At 37.6% G+C, this 20,294-nt stretch overlaps 1 protein-coding gene across 11 annotated transcripts in view; it reads left to right on the top strand.

The window, feature by feature from the left end:
- The first annotated feature begins 304 nt into the window (after positions 1 to 304).
- Positions 305 to 20,294, top strand: part of rhpn1 (rhophilin, Rho GTPase binding protein 1) — a 53,594-nt gene continuing 33,604 nt past the window's right edge. For all 11 annotated transcript variants that reach the window (XR_012396152.1, XR_012396153.1, XM_073933775.1 and 8 more), the window contains exons 1-9: positions 305 to 642; positions 3,720 to 3,835; positions 5,491 to 5,619; positions 9,634 to 9,709; positions 11,443 to 11,520; positions 14,226 to 14,350; positions 15,124 to 15,290; positions 19,237 to 19,334; positions 19,420 to 19,509. Coding sequence is in view for 9 of the 11 variants with exons in the window: in XM_073933775.1 (XP_073789876.1) it covers positions 574 to 642; positions 3,720 to 3,835; positions 5,491 to 5,619; positions 9,634 to 9,709; positions 11,443 to 11,520; positions 14,226 to 14,350; positions 15,124 to 15,290; positions 19,237 to 19,334; positions 19,420 to 19,509 (948 nt within the window). In the remaining 2 variants the exon portion in view is untranslated. The remainder of the gene's footprint in view (positions 643 to 3,719; positions 3,836 to 5,490; positions 5,620 to 9,633; positions 9,710 to 11,442; positions 11,521 to 14,225; positions 14,351 to 15,123; positions 15,291 to 19,236; positions 19,335 to 19,419; positions 19,510 to 20,294) is intronic.

Raw genomic sequence — 20,294 nt, 5'->3', positions numbered from 1 at the left:
TTTTTACGGATAAAAAAAACAAAGCTAAATCTGCTCTATAAGATTATTTTCTGGAGGAATCTGATAAATGTGAGTCTTTTCAAACACAGACACAATGGCTTTGTCCTTATCGTACCGCCGATGCCTCAGTGTTGCCATGAGCAACGCTTATTTTTCCGCTCCAAATGGCCTTTATTCCCACCACCCTCTCCTCATTGGACGATTCCTCTGTCAATCCGATGTATTGATCGACCTATGATTGGCTATCTCACGCGTCACTCAAAAACGACGCACTCCTATTGGCTGAATCCCACAGATGCGATGCGAGAGATCAGCTGTGGCTCATGCGCGGACAGGCAACAAGTGGATTTCGGGATTGCGAGCACATTTTTAATACTTTAAAGTTCGCATTTTGCTTGCAAAATGGCGTATTTACACTCCTATATAGCTAAAGATAACCGTTGAGCGCTTTAAACAAGAATAAACAAACCGTTAAAGTGGCGTTCGTGTTCTGGTAGCATCGTTAACGGATTTACCGTTAAGTTTACGCAGTTTCTTACAGGTGTATACAGCATTATTACAGGTGGACTCATCATGTCCGATTCTGGTTCAGATGAGGATTTAACGCCGGAGGACAGAGGCTCCACAGAGTCCGTCCGAAAGGTAAGTTACAGTAGGTGGGTTGACCGCCCCATGATGCTCATTACTTAATATGTCACATGTTAATTTATTAAGTATTGCTTAACATTTAAAACCAACAACGCAGTAAGAAATCAAAGGCTCAAACACTTGCTGGAAAGTTCCAGGGTATTACTATAACTTATCATGACTATATTCATATAACGTTACTGTGTTTATACTGGATTTTCAATGCGCCACCAGTATGTAACCACTAAATCCTTCCTCATCATTAAACATATTTTGTTAGAATGTGAAGAAAACTACTAAATAAATGTATTACACTGAAAATACTTTGATGGATGTTTTTATAAAAACGTAAATTATATTTCAAAGTGCAAAAATCATAGTGAATTATTTACAAAGAATTTAAACGCATTATCATGGGTGACTATAAGTGTTATCATCTAGGACAGTGGTTCTCAAACTGTGGTACGTGGAGGAATTAAATATGTCATATGTACAGGCTGCATATATTTAAAAATCTATCAAAAATGATTTTATATATAAATATTATGACATAGCCTATATTTATGTGGTCCAGGCAACATTTCCAGGCTTTAATAAACAGGCTACTACATGTTAATACTTTACATTTAAGAACAGAATTTTTTTTTTAGCATTTAAAAAGAGTAACCTGTAATTTTTAACGTTTAAAAGCACACTTTAATTTAAATGTTGACGTTTTTAGTTTGTTTTTGTTATTTATTTTATTTTTAAATACAGTGTTAATATTCAAACTATTTATAACGTTTAAAGTGGCTGACAAAAATAAATAGGAATTAAAACAAAACAATAGTAGGAATTAATCTGCTTCGTTTTGGAAATGTACAGAGCTGTAGCTGCTTTACTGGGCCTACTACGCTACTTTATTTCAATACTGCTCATTATGGTGGTACTTGGAGAGACAATTTTTTTCCGAGGTGGTACTTGATGAAAAGAGTTTTGAGAACTGCTGATCTAGGAGTTGTTAAACCCTTAGTAGAGGACAAAGCTTTTAACGTTTATCTTAAATATCCTGTAGCACCCAAGGTTAAGGAAACTCATTACAGAATTTTATTCAGGATATATCCTGTAAATGAGTTTATTCAAAAAAGATTTAACTTCGACATTCACAAATTGTAGCTTCTGCTCAAATCCTCCTGAAACACTGGATCACTTATTTTTTTCTTGTGAATTTACTTTTAAATTCTGGTTCAACATCCATACTTGGCTTTCAATAAATATGATTTCAGTCCCCCCTATTGTTCTATAAGATACTTTATTTTACAAAGCTGATTTACATTTGTCTTTCTCTGATGTTGTGAACTTTATTTTACTAATGGGTAAATATCATATTCATTGTTGTTAGTGGAAAAAGTGTAGACCCTCTTTTAGATGTTTCCTTTCTGAGGTAGGGAAAGTGGCTCAAACCTTCATTTACTTCAGAAACCAAAGTAAAATAACTGAAGCTCTCTGTACTTCATTTTCACAATATGTATTGTTGTTATAATGTTTTTTTCCCTTTGATGTAGGTCTTTTGTACTGCTCCTTGCTCCAGTTGTAACAATTTTTATGTATTTTATTTATCTTAATGGTAAACATGCCTTGCAATGTTGTTTGTTCCCTGTTTTGTGATATAAACTTTTAGCAAAAAAAAAAAATAATAATAATAATAATAAAAATAATAGTAAATGTTTACATTTTTTTGTATTGTTTTTTTTTGGATTCATAGGGTTGTTGCTGTTATTAGTATGTAATGATCTTATAAATGATTAATAAACTATTTTATTATAATCTAGTTAGTTAAGGAATATCATGGTAATAGCATGTATTTACATTAGACATGGGCCGGTATAAGATTCTGATGGTATGATAACCTTGGATAAAAATAGCACTGTTTCACGGTATTGTGATTTCTGCTCTAAAATATATTCTTTTTGAAATGTCAGGGTAAGAACAGGGTTTCTGCAGGTTTCATCACGTAAAATTCAAGACTTTTTAAGACCTTTAAGACTAATACCAATTAATTTTCAGACCATCACAGGGCAAAATGCTAACAATTTTCTGTAATAGCCAGTGGAATTTTTTTTACTTGCCCAAATTAAAAAATAAAATTCAGTTATTTCATAGCCACATATTTTAAATAATGTGACAAAATAAGCAAACTGTAGTTGTATACAAATATTTTATTAGCACAACCTTTCTTTAAAAACTAGATGAACAGAACAGAACAAAACAAAATAGAACAGAACAGAACAAAATAGAATAGAAAATAACAGAATAGAATAGAACAGAACAGATCACAATAGAACATAACAGAATAGAATAGATAGAATAGAATGAAATAGAAAAGAACAGAATCGAATAAAACATAATAGAATAGAACATAGCAAAACAACAAAATAGAACAGAACAAAACAGGACAGAATAGAACATATTAGAATAGAACAGAACAGAACAGAACAGAACAACAAGATATAACAGAACAGAACAAAACAGAACAAAATAGAACAGAACAGAATGGAACAGAACAAAACAAAACAGAACATAATAGAACAGAACAAAATATAATTGAACATAACAGAATAGAACAAAACAGAACAGAACAGAGAAAAATAGAACAGAACAGAACAAAACACAATAGAACAGAACATAACAGAACAGAACAAAACAGAACAGAACAAAATAGAACAGAACCAAATAGAACAGAACAGAACAGAACAGAGAAAAATAGAACAGAACAGAACAAAACACAATAAAACAGAACATAACAGAACAGAACCGAACAAAACAGAACAGAACAAAATAGAACAGAACAGAATACAACAAAACAGAACAGAATAGAACAGAACAAAATAGAACAGAACAGAATAGAACAGAAGAAAAAAAATACAACGGTATAGATCAGAACAGAACAGAACAGAATAGAATAGAATAGAATAGAATAGAATAGAATTGCATTGATTCATTCAAATGCAGAATAAAGCAGTAAGGTAAAATGTAAACAATTCTAATGTAAAATATGATGATATATAATGTGTGTGTGTGTGTGTGTGTGTGTTTGTGTGTGTGTGTTTTAGGGATGTGATCCTCTGGTGTCGACCCAGCGCAGTAAGCTGCAGCAGCGCAGAGCCAAACTCAACCAGCAGATCAACCGAGAGCTGCTTCTGCGCAGCGGAGCTGAAAATCTCTACAGGTATCTGTGTGTGTGTGTGTGTCTGCTTATTTTACAGAATAACACACACACACTATGCAAACGACCCCGCCTGACCCACAACTAACAGGAAGTGACCCGTGACACACCTCTCTGTGTTTTGATCTGCATTTATTCTTCCATCCCAGTATGAGTCAGTTAATATTACAGCATCACCATACTGTTGCACAATAAACACAGCATTCAAAACAGAGCATAAAGCAGCGCTGTTTCTGTTCTGTAGGGATTTATAAAGGGCTACAGCATAAGTCATGAAGCAGAAAATACAAACATCAATGGACGAAAGCAGATACAAGATCTATTTGACGAAAGGAAATAACTGAAAGCTGCAAAAATAAATAAATAAACAAATAATCTCTGCCTGCCCATGACACAACTGAACGTGTAAATAAGAGAATTAAACATGTCGGTTATATATGCTGAAGCAATATATTTCAACTTTACTGCACAATATGTCTATATAGTGTTTACTAATTGGGTGCAGAATATACACTCACCGGCCACTTTATTAGGTACACCTGTCCAACTGCTTGTTATCGCACATTTCTAATCAGCCAATCACATGGCAGCTTAGTGCATTTAGGCATGTAGACATGGTCTAGATTTATAGAGAATGAAAGAGGAAATATCCAGTGAGCGGCAGTTCTGTGGGCGCAAATACCTTGTTGATGCCAGAGGTCAGAGGAGAATGGCCAGACTGGTTCCAGCTGATAGAAAGGTGACAGTAACTCAAATAAGCACTCATTACAACCGAGGTCTGCAGAAGAGCATCTCTGAACACACAACACGTCCAACCTTGAGGCTGATGGGCTACAGCAGCAGAAGACCACACCGGGTGCCGCTCCTGTCAGCTAAGAACAGGAAACTGAGGCTACAATTCACACAGACTCACCAAAACTGGACAATAGAAGATTGGAGAAACGTTGCTGCTCTGATGAGTCTCCATTTCTGCTGACACATTCAGATGCTCGGCTCACAATTTTGCATCAACAACATGAAAGCATGGATCATCCTGCCTTGTATCAGCGGTTCAGGCTGGTGGTGGTGGTGTAATGGTGTGGGGGAGATTTTCTTGGCACACTTTGGGTTCATTAGCACCAATTGAGCATCTTGTCACCACCACAGCCTACCTGAGTATTGCTGCTGACCATGTCCATCCCTTTATGAGCACATTGTCTCCATCTTTTGATGGCTACTTCCAGCAGGATAACACCATGTCAAACGTGAATCATCTCAGACATGACAATGGGTTCACTGTACTCAAATGGCCTACCTAGTCACCAGAGCTCAATCCAGTAAAGCAGCTTTGGGATGTGGTGGAATGGGAGATTGGCATCATGGATGTGCAGCTGACAAATCTGCAGCAACTGTGTGATGCTATCATGTCAATGTGGTGCAAAATATCCGAGGACTATTTCTAATACCTTGTTGAATCTCTGCCACGAAAGATGAAGGCAGTTCTGAAGGCAAAAGGGGTCCAACCAGGTACTAGTAAAGTGTACCTAATAAAGTGGCCGGTGGGTGTATGTGTGCACCTTTTGAAAGTTTTAAATTTGACTTGGTAAAACCTGCAGAAATGCTAAATGAGGGAGTAAATAAGGGGATTTTTCTTGTCTGTAATGTGATGTTTTCCTCAGGGCCAGCACTAATCAGAAGGTGAAGGAGACCGTTGCATTGGAGCTGAGTTTTGTCAACTCCAACCTTCAGCTTCTCAAAGAAGAACTGGAGGAATTGAACAGCAGTATGAACATCTACCAGACTGAGAGGTTGGTTGCACACACATTCACTTTACTGTCATTAGCCATGTTTCCATCCACCATTTTATGCAGTTTTATTTATATAAATGTGTGTTTGAGGGTGTTTGCGTCATTAATGATGGTTTGCAGCTTCACATGTCTCCAGATTTCTATTGTTGCAGATCTGAAATGTTGTTCTGCTGATTGTAAAAGGACTCAGCATAGTTATCACAGTGCTTCAGTATTCTTCTTCTTCTATTATTTCCTCCAGAACTGTCTTAAAGGGCCATGACACCCCCCATTTTTAGTTCAGGTCTAAATGTTTTCAAAAGATGCATCATGATAGGGGTGGAGCTCCGCGAGCAAAGGGCAGGAGTGGGCGTGGCCAGCAGGGGAGAAGGAGGGGAGTGAACAACTCACGTCAGTCGACTAACAAAATGAGACACAAACCGTGAGGAGACGCATGAGTTTATAGTTAACAAAGTTAAAATGCAAAGAAATAAACAGTGATTTAATGCCCTGCTACATTTGTCATTTCATAAACACAACCACAATTTATATCATTATAAAGATAATGGTGTTGATATAAACACTATAAATGAGGACTTCTCGCTCAATCCCCGGGTCTGAATGCAGACTCAGTGCTGCAGGTCTCTTGCCCTGTCTGTTTTAACCATTAGCCCTGCTGGTAATCTGGAGGATTTAGGTGAACACAGCAGCATGGCGATGTGTCTAAATGTGAACGAACTCCTGATAAAAGTCATCGTACGCCATTCTCCAATTCTCATACTGCTTTTCTGACAAAAAATACTTGCAGCACACACACAGCTTTGCTGTATCGGCCCTGACAACATCGCAGGGAAAAACATGCAACAAACCCCGTGGATCATGGAAACAAACACATGTGACCCTTCATGAACAGCTAAATACTGTGTGCTGTGGGTCTGTGTCTCACAGTTTGGCACTGGCAGGTCTGTCTTGCCTTCGGAAAGCTTGTGCTCTCATGAATAATAAAGAAGCCGGCTCTTCTTATAGGATAAAAAAACTCCATTATGAATATTAATGAGAAACTGACGTGTCATCTTTGCACTTGCAATTTTGCGCTACGTCGCCGATTTTGATCCGCCCCAAAAATAATTTTAAACCCAGAAGCTGAAATCAGCTGACAAAAGCTCAAAACTATCCAGTTTATCCCACAATTAAAGTCAACAGTTGCTAACATTGTCTTAACACACACATCTGTTAACATCTCAAAAAAAGTGCTCGAGGGTTTTGTGAACCTTTAAGCATCTGTCTGCTCTTCCAAAGAGCTTCCCACACCTCCAAAAGCCACCACATTCATTGAGGCGTAACTCAATCGAGAAGGAAAAACACCACAGTGGCTTCTAAAACTACATTTCTCTGACTGATATTCGCTCCAGTTTATCAACAAGTGTTGATTTTGTTCTCTTTTTTCCTCATTTTCATCGCTGCTTTATTCACTAATGTTATATGCCACATAAGTAGGCCCACACGGAATCTGCGCGCACAGAATTCTGCAGATTTTTAGCCCATTGTTAATTCTGTTTATTTACTTGAGTAAATGGGTAAATCTGAATTTGTTCAGTTTTTATTCATTCATTTATTAATTTTTATTTAATATGTTAAGGTTTTAGTTATGATACTCTGCTGGATACTCCCAAAATAATTCAGCAGAAATCCGCAGATTTTTACCAAAATTCTAAGCAATTCTAAGAAAATTGCAATTCTAAGAAATAGCAAAAAACGTCCGCAGATTCCGTCTGGCCCTGCACATAAGTTAACTTGGCTTTAAAGCACGAAGCAGGAATATGAATCTCGCTCTGTTAACTTGGTAAACTTGCTTGAACATAAAAATCTGAATTAATAAGCAATGAAGTTATGTAAGAAGAATTTTTTTTTAGATGCAAAGCACATTTGTAGTTTTATTTGAGACGAGCAGCTCCTGCAGCTCAAACTGTACACATTTGCAAATGTGCTATTATTTTTTAATTAATAATAATAATTCCTACCTATATTTTCCTATATTGCGGTTTATTAGACCCTCAAATCGCTTTACACAATGGGGAGAAATCTCCTCATCCAGCACCAGCGTCACACAGCGTTGTTGGGGTACGTGTGAAACAAGAAAAAATAAATGATGGCACAGCTGACGAGCGAGGTGCGTTTATTTACTGTGCAAAAGTGTCCAATCCAAAAAATCCCAAAAATAAAGTAGACAATATATATATATACAAAAAATAAACAAACAACAAAACAAAAAAATGAAGACAATAAATTGACAAAATAATTATATAGAAAATAATATCTATCCAGACTCAAAACTTTCCAACCAACCATTCGCCGCTTCTCACACCTCCAATCTCCTACGACTCCCGGCCATACCTGTCAACAATGGGATGTGAAAATAAGGGATATGCCCACCATAATAAGGGAAAAATTAAAAATGCACACATCTAATCATATAATGAAAGCATTCAACTGCTTTCTTAACTTCTTATGCTCATTTAAGACGAAATTAGTTGTGTTTGAAAAAAAAACACGACAAAAAAAAAATCTACATCTTTAGATATTATTATTATTATTTTCAATTATGTGTATATGTCTGTTAAAACGCGCACCCAAAAGCCAGACTTTCATTCCGCTTCAAATCGCGTGTACAGAATCCGTTTGGGAAACAGAATCTGTTTATCACTATAGAGCGCGTCAGCTGACAGTCATGCACCTCCATGTAACTGTTTTAAGGATTGCATATGTGAAATGGCACCTGTAATGAAAAGGAAAGGGAATTGCGCCATTTTTATATTTATTTCGAAGTGTTTTCGTGCCTAAACAAAGTGAAAGCACAAAACAGACTCACATTTAAGTGCAAGGGGCGACCCCTAGTAGTTTGGCGGTATGGGTTTCGTATAGGGAGGCTTGGCTGTTCAGAGAAAGACTGAAAATACGGGAGAAATGCGGGAAAATACCTTTACGGGATGATAGCGGGATAGAACTGTAAAATACGGGAGAATCCCAGGAAAAACAGGAGGGTTGAGCTCCTACCCCAAACTGAGTCAAGTCGCTCTCTTTATAGTGAGCGACTCCGCCAACTATGGTGAGTAGATGATATGTTTTCCCTTTTGTCAAAATGCACACTTCATTAGTATAAACATCATATGACAAAACATTAACAAATATATCTTTTCACACGTCTTTAAACCCCTTTTCAACGTTTTCCCAGTCTTTTCATCCCCCACATAAAACACATTGTTTCCCCCCGGATGCCCGACCACTTTGCGCATGCGCAACGCACCACTGTGCACATCCACCTGGATGACGCGACGGCAGCCATATTGCACCAGACTGCACACCACACACCAGCTGATTGGTGGAGAGGAGACAGTGTGATGAAGCCAATAATGATAATGGGATGGTTAGGAGGCCTTGATGGACAGTAGCCAGTAGGCAGTGTTGGCCAGGGTTAAATCCCTACTATTTTTCAAAGGACATCCTGGGATTTTTAATAAAGGACCTCGGTTTAACATCTAATCTGAAAGACGGCGCTTACTGAGCAGTATAGAGTCCCCATAAATATCAGGGGCATTAGGACTCACACAGACCACAGGTTGAGCGCCCCCTGCTGACCTCACTAACACCACTTCCTGCAGCAACCTGTGGTCCCATGTGGTCTCCCATCCAGGTGCTGACCGGGCACAGCCCTGCTTAGCTTCAGTGGGCGACCATGCGAGTTGCAGAGAGCTAGCTGCCGGCTTATAATTGTTAGTCTTTTTAATTTCATGTAACTCATCCTTCATAAAAAAGGGACTAAGCCAAAGGAAAATGAATGACATGCACAGATGAATTGTTCAGCACAAAACTAGCAATGTGAGCTAACAATGAGGACTTTAATATTTGTAGTGAGTTTGATTGATGTTGAGATGACTAGAAAAGCACATTTGCCTACTTCATTTAAAGGCAGGAAGATTTTTCTTACAGTGTAGCTGCATCAGACATTCACAAACTATCATTTGTGTTTTTTCACAGTGAGACTCTCAATGTTCCCATGATTCCCCTGGGCTTGAAAGAGACAAAAGAGATTGACATGACCGTTCCTCTTCAGGTGAGATCAGTATTCATGAGCGTCTCTGCATGTGTGTGTGTGTGTTAAAGATGCACGATACTGGAAAAAATTGACAATGATATATATATATATATTTTTTTTTTTTTTTTTTTTAATAAATTTTTTTTTTTGCTATATATTAGTTATAATTAATTATAATTAGCTATAATTGTAATTTGAAATATATTTCACCAAATGGGTTAAGCAACTCTTTTTGTGAAGAGATAGTTTGGGGTGACTATAGTAGGCCTGTCACGATATCTATATTTGTTGTACGATATTTTGCACCAAAATATACTGCAATACACAATATTAATGTCATTTTAAGGCCATTTTATGCCACTAAAATAAAATAATTAATGCAAGAATGACAATATAATATCATCACAATACAAGTGCACTCTCCCAAAAGACACATCTTAATAATGATTAAATTAAATGATAGTTATATTTAACAGTTTAATAAAGAGGCGTTGGAAGCAGAATGTGAAAACACATATCCTAAAAACACAAAAGTAAAGAGTAACAGCTGTGATATCTGCCACCAGATCTATTTTTTTACCTGTCAGACCCCCACATAAGAATATACTATAGTAATACATAATAAATACTACAGTGTTTTAAACCATACTGACACTGACACCTCCAATAGAGATAGAGATGTTGCACAATCAGCTAAAATGTTGCTAGAATAGGGTATATGCCGAGCTAGTGCTGTTCCCATGCTGATACACTTCCGGTGACCTGTTATTGTGAACTTTTTACCATTTTATACGGTTCCTTATACAGCATCGATGTTGTAATGTCATTAAAATACACTCAGTTAAATAAACTTTAGCATTTATTTGGTTGCTCAAGCGTAAAACGAGACAAAAAGCTGTTTACTCGCACGCGCCCGTCAGAATCGGCAGGCTAACGCAGAAGCTCCATTGAATATACTGGGGTAAAATAAATGCTCATATTATAAAGATATGGCGGGGGAATGTAATTTAATGCAGGGCTTCTTGTACAATCTGAGACCCACTTTATATCGGATATCACTCTGCTAGTGAAGATCGCTGACTTTTAAAGAAAACAGACCTTGAACGCACCGGATTTTGCACTGGCATTCAATTCGCCGGAAGCGCTTAACCCAGGTTACTGGCAAATTAAAAGTCCTCTTAGCATGCTTCGGCATATACCCCATTGGTATTTATGTATGGGTGATAAATATTGCATCACCAAATATGATTGAGCTCGTGTCCATGTGTAGTGTGGTAAGTCCATATACTGATTATTGGGACAGACCTAGTTTATAACTGAGCGCATCTGCATAAATGACTAAAATTAAATTTGAACTAGATTTTTCAGGGTGGAAAACATACAAATGGGAGAAATAAAGTGGTTTATATTGTTCTGGTAAGTCAATTGGAAACAAATATTTAAAAAATCTAATATAAAATGCCACTTTTTAATATAAAATAACATAAAATTACACACATTTCACTATAAAATGTCATTTAATTAGTGTATGTTATTGTTTCCTGTGCTTGAATGCTTTAAACTCCACAGTAGTACAAATTTAGCATTAATCTATAAGCTCCTGGTCGACAGTAAGTCATAATTGACTTTGCAGATCCAGCGATGTGACTATTGTGGATGCGCATGTTGCGATATCGATGCTGAAACCATATGTTATCCAGCTTTAATGTGTGTATATATTTAACTTCAATGCGTCTTTTCTGCATCTTCAGGATTTTATTGCTGAACATTACGGCGAGGACGCATCTCTGTACCTGAACGAGATCCAGGATTTCATGGAGCTTAGACAGGTCGGGTCAGACTTACTCACAGTTATCAGTTCTTCTTGTATCACAGTTCTGTGCTCATGAATTTCATTCTGATTCAGTTTATGTTATATATAAAGTGCCCTAAAGACCATTTTGGGGGATGAATACAATTACAGTGGCCATAATGTATTACCCGTATTTCATTTTTAGTGTCCATTAACTTCCGACGATCCAAAAAGCTTGATCGATAATGCTGTTTTGATGTTAAGCTATGATTGAATTACCTCTTTACAGTTACAAAATAGTTTGACATCAAGCAGGAAATGTTCATGATGACATCACCACATGGAAAAGGTCTTTTGTAACCCAACTTAGAAATATACATCAGCATAAAATACAAAGCCTTATAATCTACCATTTACAGTATTTAGGAAGAGCTATCCTCAAGGCCATGTTCTCTAAATTCAGTCTTAGAGTTTTAATTTAGTCTTTTGTTGTTGATTAATGGTAAAGACAAGTGTTCATTTTGATCGCGGGTTAATTTTCATGAGCAGTCCCATCCCCACTGTCTATTAGAAGATACAAAATCGATTCATTAATGCATATCGATTGTTTTCCTAGTGATTCTGAACCGATTCTCACCTATTATTTTACACAAATACCATCTTTTATTTGTTTGTTTGATCATGCTGCCTTTGCTTTTGCCTTATAGTTATTTTATGAAAGGAATGATATTGTTGGGTGCATGTATTTATTAGATTTCCATTAGATTTTTTTATTTAAATGTCTGCTAAAGTTCATGTATAAAATCAGAATAAATTCTGTTTTCATATTAGATCTCGACTGTGGGCGTGAGCTAGAAATTGAAAAATAATAAGCACTGACAGGATTGGATCATGCATCAAGTTCCTAAACATTCCCATCCCAATATCTCCTCACCCTCATGCGGTTTAAGAGATTGTTTTCTGTTGCACTTAAAGTCAGACATTTCGAAGAAAGCTGAAAACTGATAATGATTGACTTCTATACTAGGAAAAACAAATACTAAGGAAGTCAATGGTTACAGGTTTCCAGCATTCCTCAAACTCAAGGGTGAGTAAATGATGACAGAATTGTTTTTTTTTCGACAAATTGTCCCTTTAAGATGTTTAGTGAATACAGAACAGGGGCCTCATGTATCAACGCTGCGTACGCACAAAAACTTTCACGCTCAGAATCGCTCACGTTTGGATTTACTAAAGATGAAATGAATGTTGGAATGTGCGCAGCTCCACGCCAGCTTCATGGCTGGCGTACGCACATTTTTTGTGCGTGTCTGTTTTATTTCCATTGGCGACTCCTAGAGGCAGTTGTGTTAAATTCCTCTCTACAAAGTGTCTTTGAGCCGTGCAATGGCAGCTGTATGAGACGGGTTCACTAGCAGGTATATAAGGTTTCCATACCATACAGTTGACCAGCTAAACATTAAAGTGCAATTTGCAGCGGTCGCCTGTTTTCCCATTGTAATGGAAGCGATCTACTGCACACACATTGCTATAAAGGCACTACCTGAAGATGAATTTGCATACGTGAATCAGAAACATTTCCATTCAATAAATGTGCAAATAAAATATGATGCACAGACTTATTAATCATTCCTACTTGTCTTTCTCGTGATAAATAGTTGGCAAAATCTGATATGTGGGGGGGGGGGGGGGGGGGAGGGGGGGAATGAGTTCATCAGACGCTGGATTCGAACCGAGTTCATGCTCGAACGTGTCAAAACATGATGACATGCGCTTTACTAGCTGCGTCACCCAGACTGTTAAGTGCACAACAACATTTTGCACCTACATATGTCATTATTTCTTTTTTTAATCCACTCAGTGCGATGTTCAGATATAAAAGGCACAAAGGTCTATGTGTGTTTGCGTATTTATTAGTTTATAATATATAGCGTGGATTATAATATAATAAACAGAGAGATTAACTCTTTGTCATGGACAATATTTCTAAAAAATAAGCTTGATAAGTCGTCTGTAGCAGGGTGGGGCTGACGTCATGACGAGAGCCCTGAGGGCTCTGTAGTCCGTTTATAGCCTAATGTTAGCTTTTCAAGTCTTGCGTTTGCATTTAAGATCCAAAAAGTGCACAAAGTTGTATTTTCGTGTGACAATTATCCGGCTGAACAAAACGTGTAAGTGTAATGAACCGTGTTTGGACACAGAGCTTATTATTCGCAATCTTTGAAAACCCTATGGGAAAATCCTATAGGGATTTTCACGAGGGAACCAGTTTTATGCTAGCAGCCGATTAGCCTACAAAGTGACGTCATAGTTCCTCCACTCTATTAAGTATTAAATTTAAGACCTATATCACAATATCAAACACAGGCAAGCGTGAAATGCAAAATAGGTAAAATAAATGTATTTAAATTGAACAGTACTAACCTCTTAACCTCTTAATGCTGATTTATACTTTTGCCTAGCGCTGCATTGAAACTAAAACTGCAAGCAGACAAAGCTCCGAGTACATATTTGGCTGTGCCCAGAAATGTAGACCTGGGTAGTGGGTACGTATCCACATTAATGAGCCTGGGTTGGTAGAATTAGAACAAAATGTCGGAAATGAATAGAGAACTATGCAGAGTGGTGGAGCATGAGAGCTGGAATGAGATGATCAATGTCACACAGCCCTATAGTGAAAACACAGGTCTGGGATGAATGATTATTTGTGGTGATGAAATGCGTCTCTGGCCTCTCCTGCAGGCCATGCGGACTCCCAGCAGGAATGAAGCAGGACAGGAGCTGCTGATGGAATATTTCAACCAGCTGTATTTCCTGGACCAGCGCTTCTTCTCTCCACACAGAAGTCTGGGCGTTCATTTCCACTGGTCAGACACAGTTTCACACATTTACGAATCAGAGATGAACACTTTATACACTGCAAAAATGCTTTTCCTACTTAGATTTTGTGTTTTGTTTCTAGTCCAAATAACTGAAAGTTCTCAAATCAAGAAGTATTTTCTAGACAAGCAACACATAATGTCTTGTTTTAAGAAATAATATGCCAAAATGACGTGAGTTTTTCCTTAAATCAAGCAAAATAATTTGCCAATGGGGTAAGCAAAATAATCTTATCACAAATCGAAAAACAAGATTATTTTGCTTACCCCATTGGCAGATTATTTTGCTTGATTTAAGGAAAAACTCACGTCATTTTGGCATATTATTTCTTAAAACAAGACTATATGTTTTGCTTGTCTAGAAAATGCTTCTTGATTAAAGAATTTGTAGATATTTAGACTAGAAACAAGACAAAAAATCTATGTAAGAAAAGCATTTTTTGCAGTGTAGTGGTGTAAAGTACAAATTACAGATGCTCAATTTACTTAGTTTTTCTCAGGGAATGTACTCCACTAAGTAGTTTTAAACGTGCACTTTTGCTTGATTACATCTTTAGTGCTGTATCAGTACTTTTACTGTGCCATTTTCTTTTCAACATGAGGCTTTTTATGCTTATTTTTTCTTGTCTTCTGTGATTGGCCCATATTTTTCACTCATAATCTGAATAGTATTTACCGCAGACACTTTCACTGTACACTCACTACATGTAGTGGAGTGTGATTTATCAGTGTTGTCATTTTGTGATGGTGTGTCTCTGCAGGTATGATTCTCTAACCGGTGTGCCTTCAGTGCAGAGAGCGCTGGCCTTCGAGAAAGGAAGCGTTTTGTTCAACATCGGAGCTCTTTATACTCAGATCGGAGCCAGGCAGGATCGCTCCACACTGAGTGGCATTGAGGATGCCATCGATGCTTTCCAGAGAGCAGCCGGTAATGAACAACACTACGGAGTCTGTTTTTAGGAAATGCAGCACAGTATAATACACATTTATAAGCTCATGTCCTTAAAGAGAAGGTCATGTGGTTTTTTAAAGTGTCCTCTTATTGTGTTGGAGTCTACTGCAACAAGTTTAACTGCATCTTCATTCAGTCATTTTCTTGTCGGCTTTATTAATCCGGGGTCACCACAGCGGAATGAACCATCAGTTTATCCAGCAAGTTTTAAGCAGCGGATGCCCTTCCAGCCACAACCCAGCTCTGTGAAACATTCACACACACACTCATACACTACAGACAATTTAGCCAACCCAATTCACCTGTACCGCATGTGTTTGGACTGTGGGGGAAACCGGAGCACCTGGAGGAAACCCACGCGAATGCAGGGAGAACATGCAAACTCCACACAGAAACGCCAACTGAGCTGAGGCTCGAACCAGCAGCCTTCTTGCTGTGAGGCGACAGCACTACCTACTGCGCCACCGCTTCGCTCTAAATGCATCTTATATCCGAAAAATCAACTTGAATCAATTTAGGGTGTTTAGAGCTTTAAAATGTGCATAATTTTATTTGATGTTTGACGTAATCTCAACTGAAACATGAAGAGAGAGTAGGGCATAGAACCAATAGAGTTTTGTATTAATCGCAGAGCTGCCAGAGAGAGTGGTTGAGCTCAAGCACATCAATTGAAAAGCTAATGAGGAGGAGGCGGGGCATGACAACCACAAGAGAGCATTTGATTGGTCAGAAGATCTGATTAGAAACTGAAGTATGAGATGACGTTAAAAAATTGTTGATTCATTTAGAAGTGACAAACTGCAAACTTTGGATGTTTATATCAGGTTTATATCTTCTACATGTGAATTTTGTCACTGATTTTATTAACACACAGATACTGATATGTAAAAAAAACACCTTATTTTAATTTCAATGGGACTTTAAGGTCTGTAAACACCTCCCCCTTCCATAAGCCAGCTGTCATTGGCCAGCTGGCCAGATCTGTTTAGTCTTTCCATGTGGGAAAACTATGTGCATGTCAGGTAAGGATTATGCAAAGGAGAATGATTGATTGAAAAAAAAAATATTTACAAAGGTGATTTAGAGCTGAATTTTTCTTTTGAGAGACAGCATGTTTATTTATCATGCACTTCTTTTTGGTTAAACAATTTGCAGACATTTACATTAAAGGTGCAGTTGGTGATCTTCCACAATGCTAACAGCTTAGCATAAATCTCTGAATCTCAATCCCTCCCCTGCCGTCTAGAGCCACGCCTCCTTAAATACGAGCACAGCAAAAGAACCCTCTCTCATGTGTTAAAAGCAACTAGTGCTTGTCTGGCGGTGTGCAAGCCAAACTGACATGCTATTTCAGAGTGAATATTTAGAGTTGCATGGTAAACAATATAGGGAGAGACTAGGCGGAATAGCGATATTGTGTTTTGTTATTAAACTAATTAAAATCTACATTATAGATGCTGTAAAAGTCCATTATGAAACTGAAAGTAGTCTTATCAATCTTTCATCAAAAGATTTTAGTGGCTGAACAACACTTCTGTGAAGATATAACCCGTTTGTAACAACATCTAACGTTACATCAGTTTTGCGTGAAGCTAAAACAGTTTTAAAACAGAACATTACCTGTCTAAGAGAAAACCTTCAGACATAAGGTTCAGGTAACTCCAATATTGATTCAGGTTTTTAAAAACTTTTGATTCAGCATGCTTTTACCGATCGCACGCGTTCTCCCTCGTTCTCGTGTTGTTTTTTTTCTCTCTTTCTCTATCTCTCTCAAATTCAAAGAGCTTGACTGTAAAACAAATCACAACGTTTCCAAAGCAATAACAGAACACAGAACATTCATATACATAAAAAATATAAGTAATAATAAACAAACACATATACATGTCGTTATATATTATACATATGTTGTCACAATAAACAAGTTATTTTAAAAAAATTCAACAAAAAAAAAAAATTCTAAAAAAATTCTCTCTCTCGTGAACGTGCGGCGGTCGGCGCAGCTGCGTACAAACGGCCGCGCAGCTGTTCAAATCTGCATTTGCTCACAGACAGGTTGGGCTACTTATTGGAATTATGGGAGATGTCGATCCGACTATTTAATTGGATGAACATTTTTTTTGTTTTGTGCCTTACTGTAAATATAAAAATACATATAAACACATTTAGATCATTTACTGTAATCATTACTATTAGACTGTGAAGAGACTTTCAACCAGCACAACAAAAAACGCTTTTGAAGACAATCACATACTACATCTTTAAAGGACAGCTACATTACAAACTGCAAATAAGATATTTTTCAGTTACTCATATGACCTGCTCTTTAGATTTAATAGATCGCTCATTCTCCTTCACTCGTGTACATTTTTAAAATATTGGACACTCCAATGTTGCATTTATTTGATCAATAAACACAGTTAAGAAGGAAATAAGGAACATCGGGCTCTATTTTGACGGTCCAAAATAAACTGAAAAAAAAATGAGCATTTCACAAGGAAACAGTTAACAGTTAAGTTTTTAAACAGAAAACAGTTAAACAGAGCATCTACTGCGTGAGAATGAGAGATAATGGATCTACTTTCACATTCGCTCTTGGATAGGGAAACCTTTACGCACAGACATCAATTAGTCTATAAATAAATACTTTTGTTTTTAAGCGCAAATCTTCGTTTCAAAACTATTTCTAAATTCAGTTCTAATTTCCAGCAAACGAATAAATGAACAATAATAACAAAATGAGCTCAAAAACCTGAGTGATATCCTAAAACACATGCTGTGCCCCATATGGTCTAAAACCTGACAGGTGGACAAATCTAAGCTTGTTTTTAATAAAACAAATATAAATATGGATATAATAAATAATACTGCTAATAATAATAACATTATACAAAAGCAAATTGTTATGAATGAACTGAAAAAGCCTCCCGAGATGAAGAAGACATAAAAGCAGTGATTTTTCATATTTATGTAGGCTAGAAAATAATGTATTGTAATATTTTAATCCTTTATATTTGTATCCTATATATATCCTTAATATTTACATGTTTTCATATGTAAAGATATTTGTCTATTGCTCTCTTGTGCGTATTAAGCAGTGCGTAAGCGAGGCGCAACTCTGCGCTGGAGTTTAGACCGGGTTTGTTTTGGTCTAATGAAAAATCTATTATAGTTTCTCAAAATAGCAACGCGCCAGCGGTCCGCCTCGAACGCCTTCCTTTTTAGACCAGAACGCCTATGGGCGCACATATGAGCACTAATGCATTTGCTATTTAAACAGCGTAGCGCAACGCCTCAAAACCACTCTTGCGCCAAGCTGAAACTACTAAAAGACTATTGCGCCACGGCTTGCGCCAGGGGTATGATAGGGCCCATTGAGTGTAATTTTACATTTTGAATTGACCATGATGGTATATATTATTTATCGAAGATTTCTTGCAGGTAATTGTAATTGCAAAAGTATGGCTAAAAGTTTGATAAAAGGTTTATAATTGCGAAATAAATGTGCAGTTAGGAGCAGCTTGAATTGTAAGATTTAACCTTACAATTGCTAGGCGGTATTGTGGCTGAGTGGTTAGCACTGTGGGATCACAGCAAGTAGATCGTTAGATGGGTCCCGGCTGGGCCAGTTGTCATTTCTGTGTGGAGTTTGCATGTTCTCCCCGTGTTGGTGTGGGTTTCCTCCACAGTCCAAACACATGTGCTATAGGGGAATTGGATGAACTTAATCGGCCGTGTGTGCATGAGTGTGTGAATATGAGTGTGTACGGGTGTTTCACAGTACTGGGTTGCAGCTGGAAGGGCATCCGCTGTGTGTGAAGTAGTTGGCGGTTCATTCTGCTGTGGTGACCCCTGATAAATAAGGGACTAAGCTGAAGGAAAATTAATACAATGATGTGATGTTCTGTTTGTGTGTGTGTAGGTGCATTTCTCTACCTGCAGGAGAATTTCTCTCATGCGCCCAGTCTGGATATGAGCGGCTCTGCGCTGAGCATGTTGGTCCGGCTCATGGTAGCTCAGGTAATAAGAGCATCTTCTGGAAATCAAATATGCATTTCAGAGTATGTCTTTTATGATGTCATTTGTCTTTATGCATTGTGCGCAGGTTCAGGAGTGTGTGTGTGAGAAGGTCCTACTTAACATACAGGACATCCACCTGAATGTGCTTCTGCAAGCTGCCCAGGAGGCTGCTAGGGTGAAAACATACATACACACACCTTCATGGGGACTCTCCATAGCTGTAATGATGTTTCTACCGTACTGTACATTATATTAGATTTATTATGGTGGCTTAAGAAAGCCAGCATTTTTGATATTCTACATAAACATATTATTATTCTTCCGTATTCTTCTTACGTCTTTTGAGACTAATTTGAAGCCTTTCAAGCTACATACTTCAAACTTTCGTCAGACCTTCAAACTGGTCTGACTCGGGTTGCTATATCTTTTCTAACTGATCTGACTTTGGGTTTTTCGAAAAACGACCCTGAAATTTCCCAAAAGTCCCATAGACTTAACATTGGGTCAAACTTTGTGAGCTCATAACTCTGCATTAGACTGTCATACAGACTAATGGCTGAGCTCATTTACCTCAGTCTAGCCAGCAGCCAATCACTAATGACCTTTAAACTTACTAGCCAATCCATAGCAACCAATTCCAGCACCCTAGTAACTGTCCCATAGACTTCCATTGTAAAAGACTGTCATTGACTTAACATTGGATCGGCCTTTGTGTGCTCATAACTCTGCATCCGACTGTCCTACAGACTAGAGTCTGGCCTCATTCAACTCAGTCTAGCCAGCAGCCAATCACTGATGACCTTTAAACTTACTAGCCACTACCTAGCAACCAATTTCAGGACCCTAACACATGCTAATAGTTTTAACATCCTACTGACATGCTAATCTTGCTAGAAACATACTAGCAACATGCTAGTCATGCTAGCACATGCTAATTCATGCTAACAACATGCTAGAAAC

The sequence above is a fragment of the Danio rerio genome, chromosome 20, assembly GCF_049306965.1.
Source record: "Danio rerio strain Tuebingen ecotype United States chromosome 20, GRCz12tu, whole genome shotgun sequence".
In the NCBI taxonomy this organism is placed as follows: Eukaryota; Metazoa; Chordata; class Actinopteri; order Cypriniformes; family Danionidae; genus Danio; species Danio rerio.
This window is presented reverse-complemented; position numbering and strand designations above follow the sequence as displayed.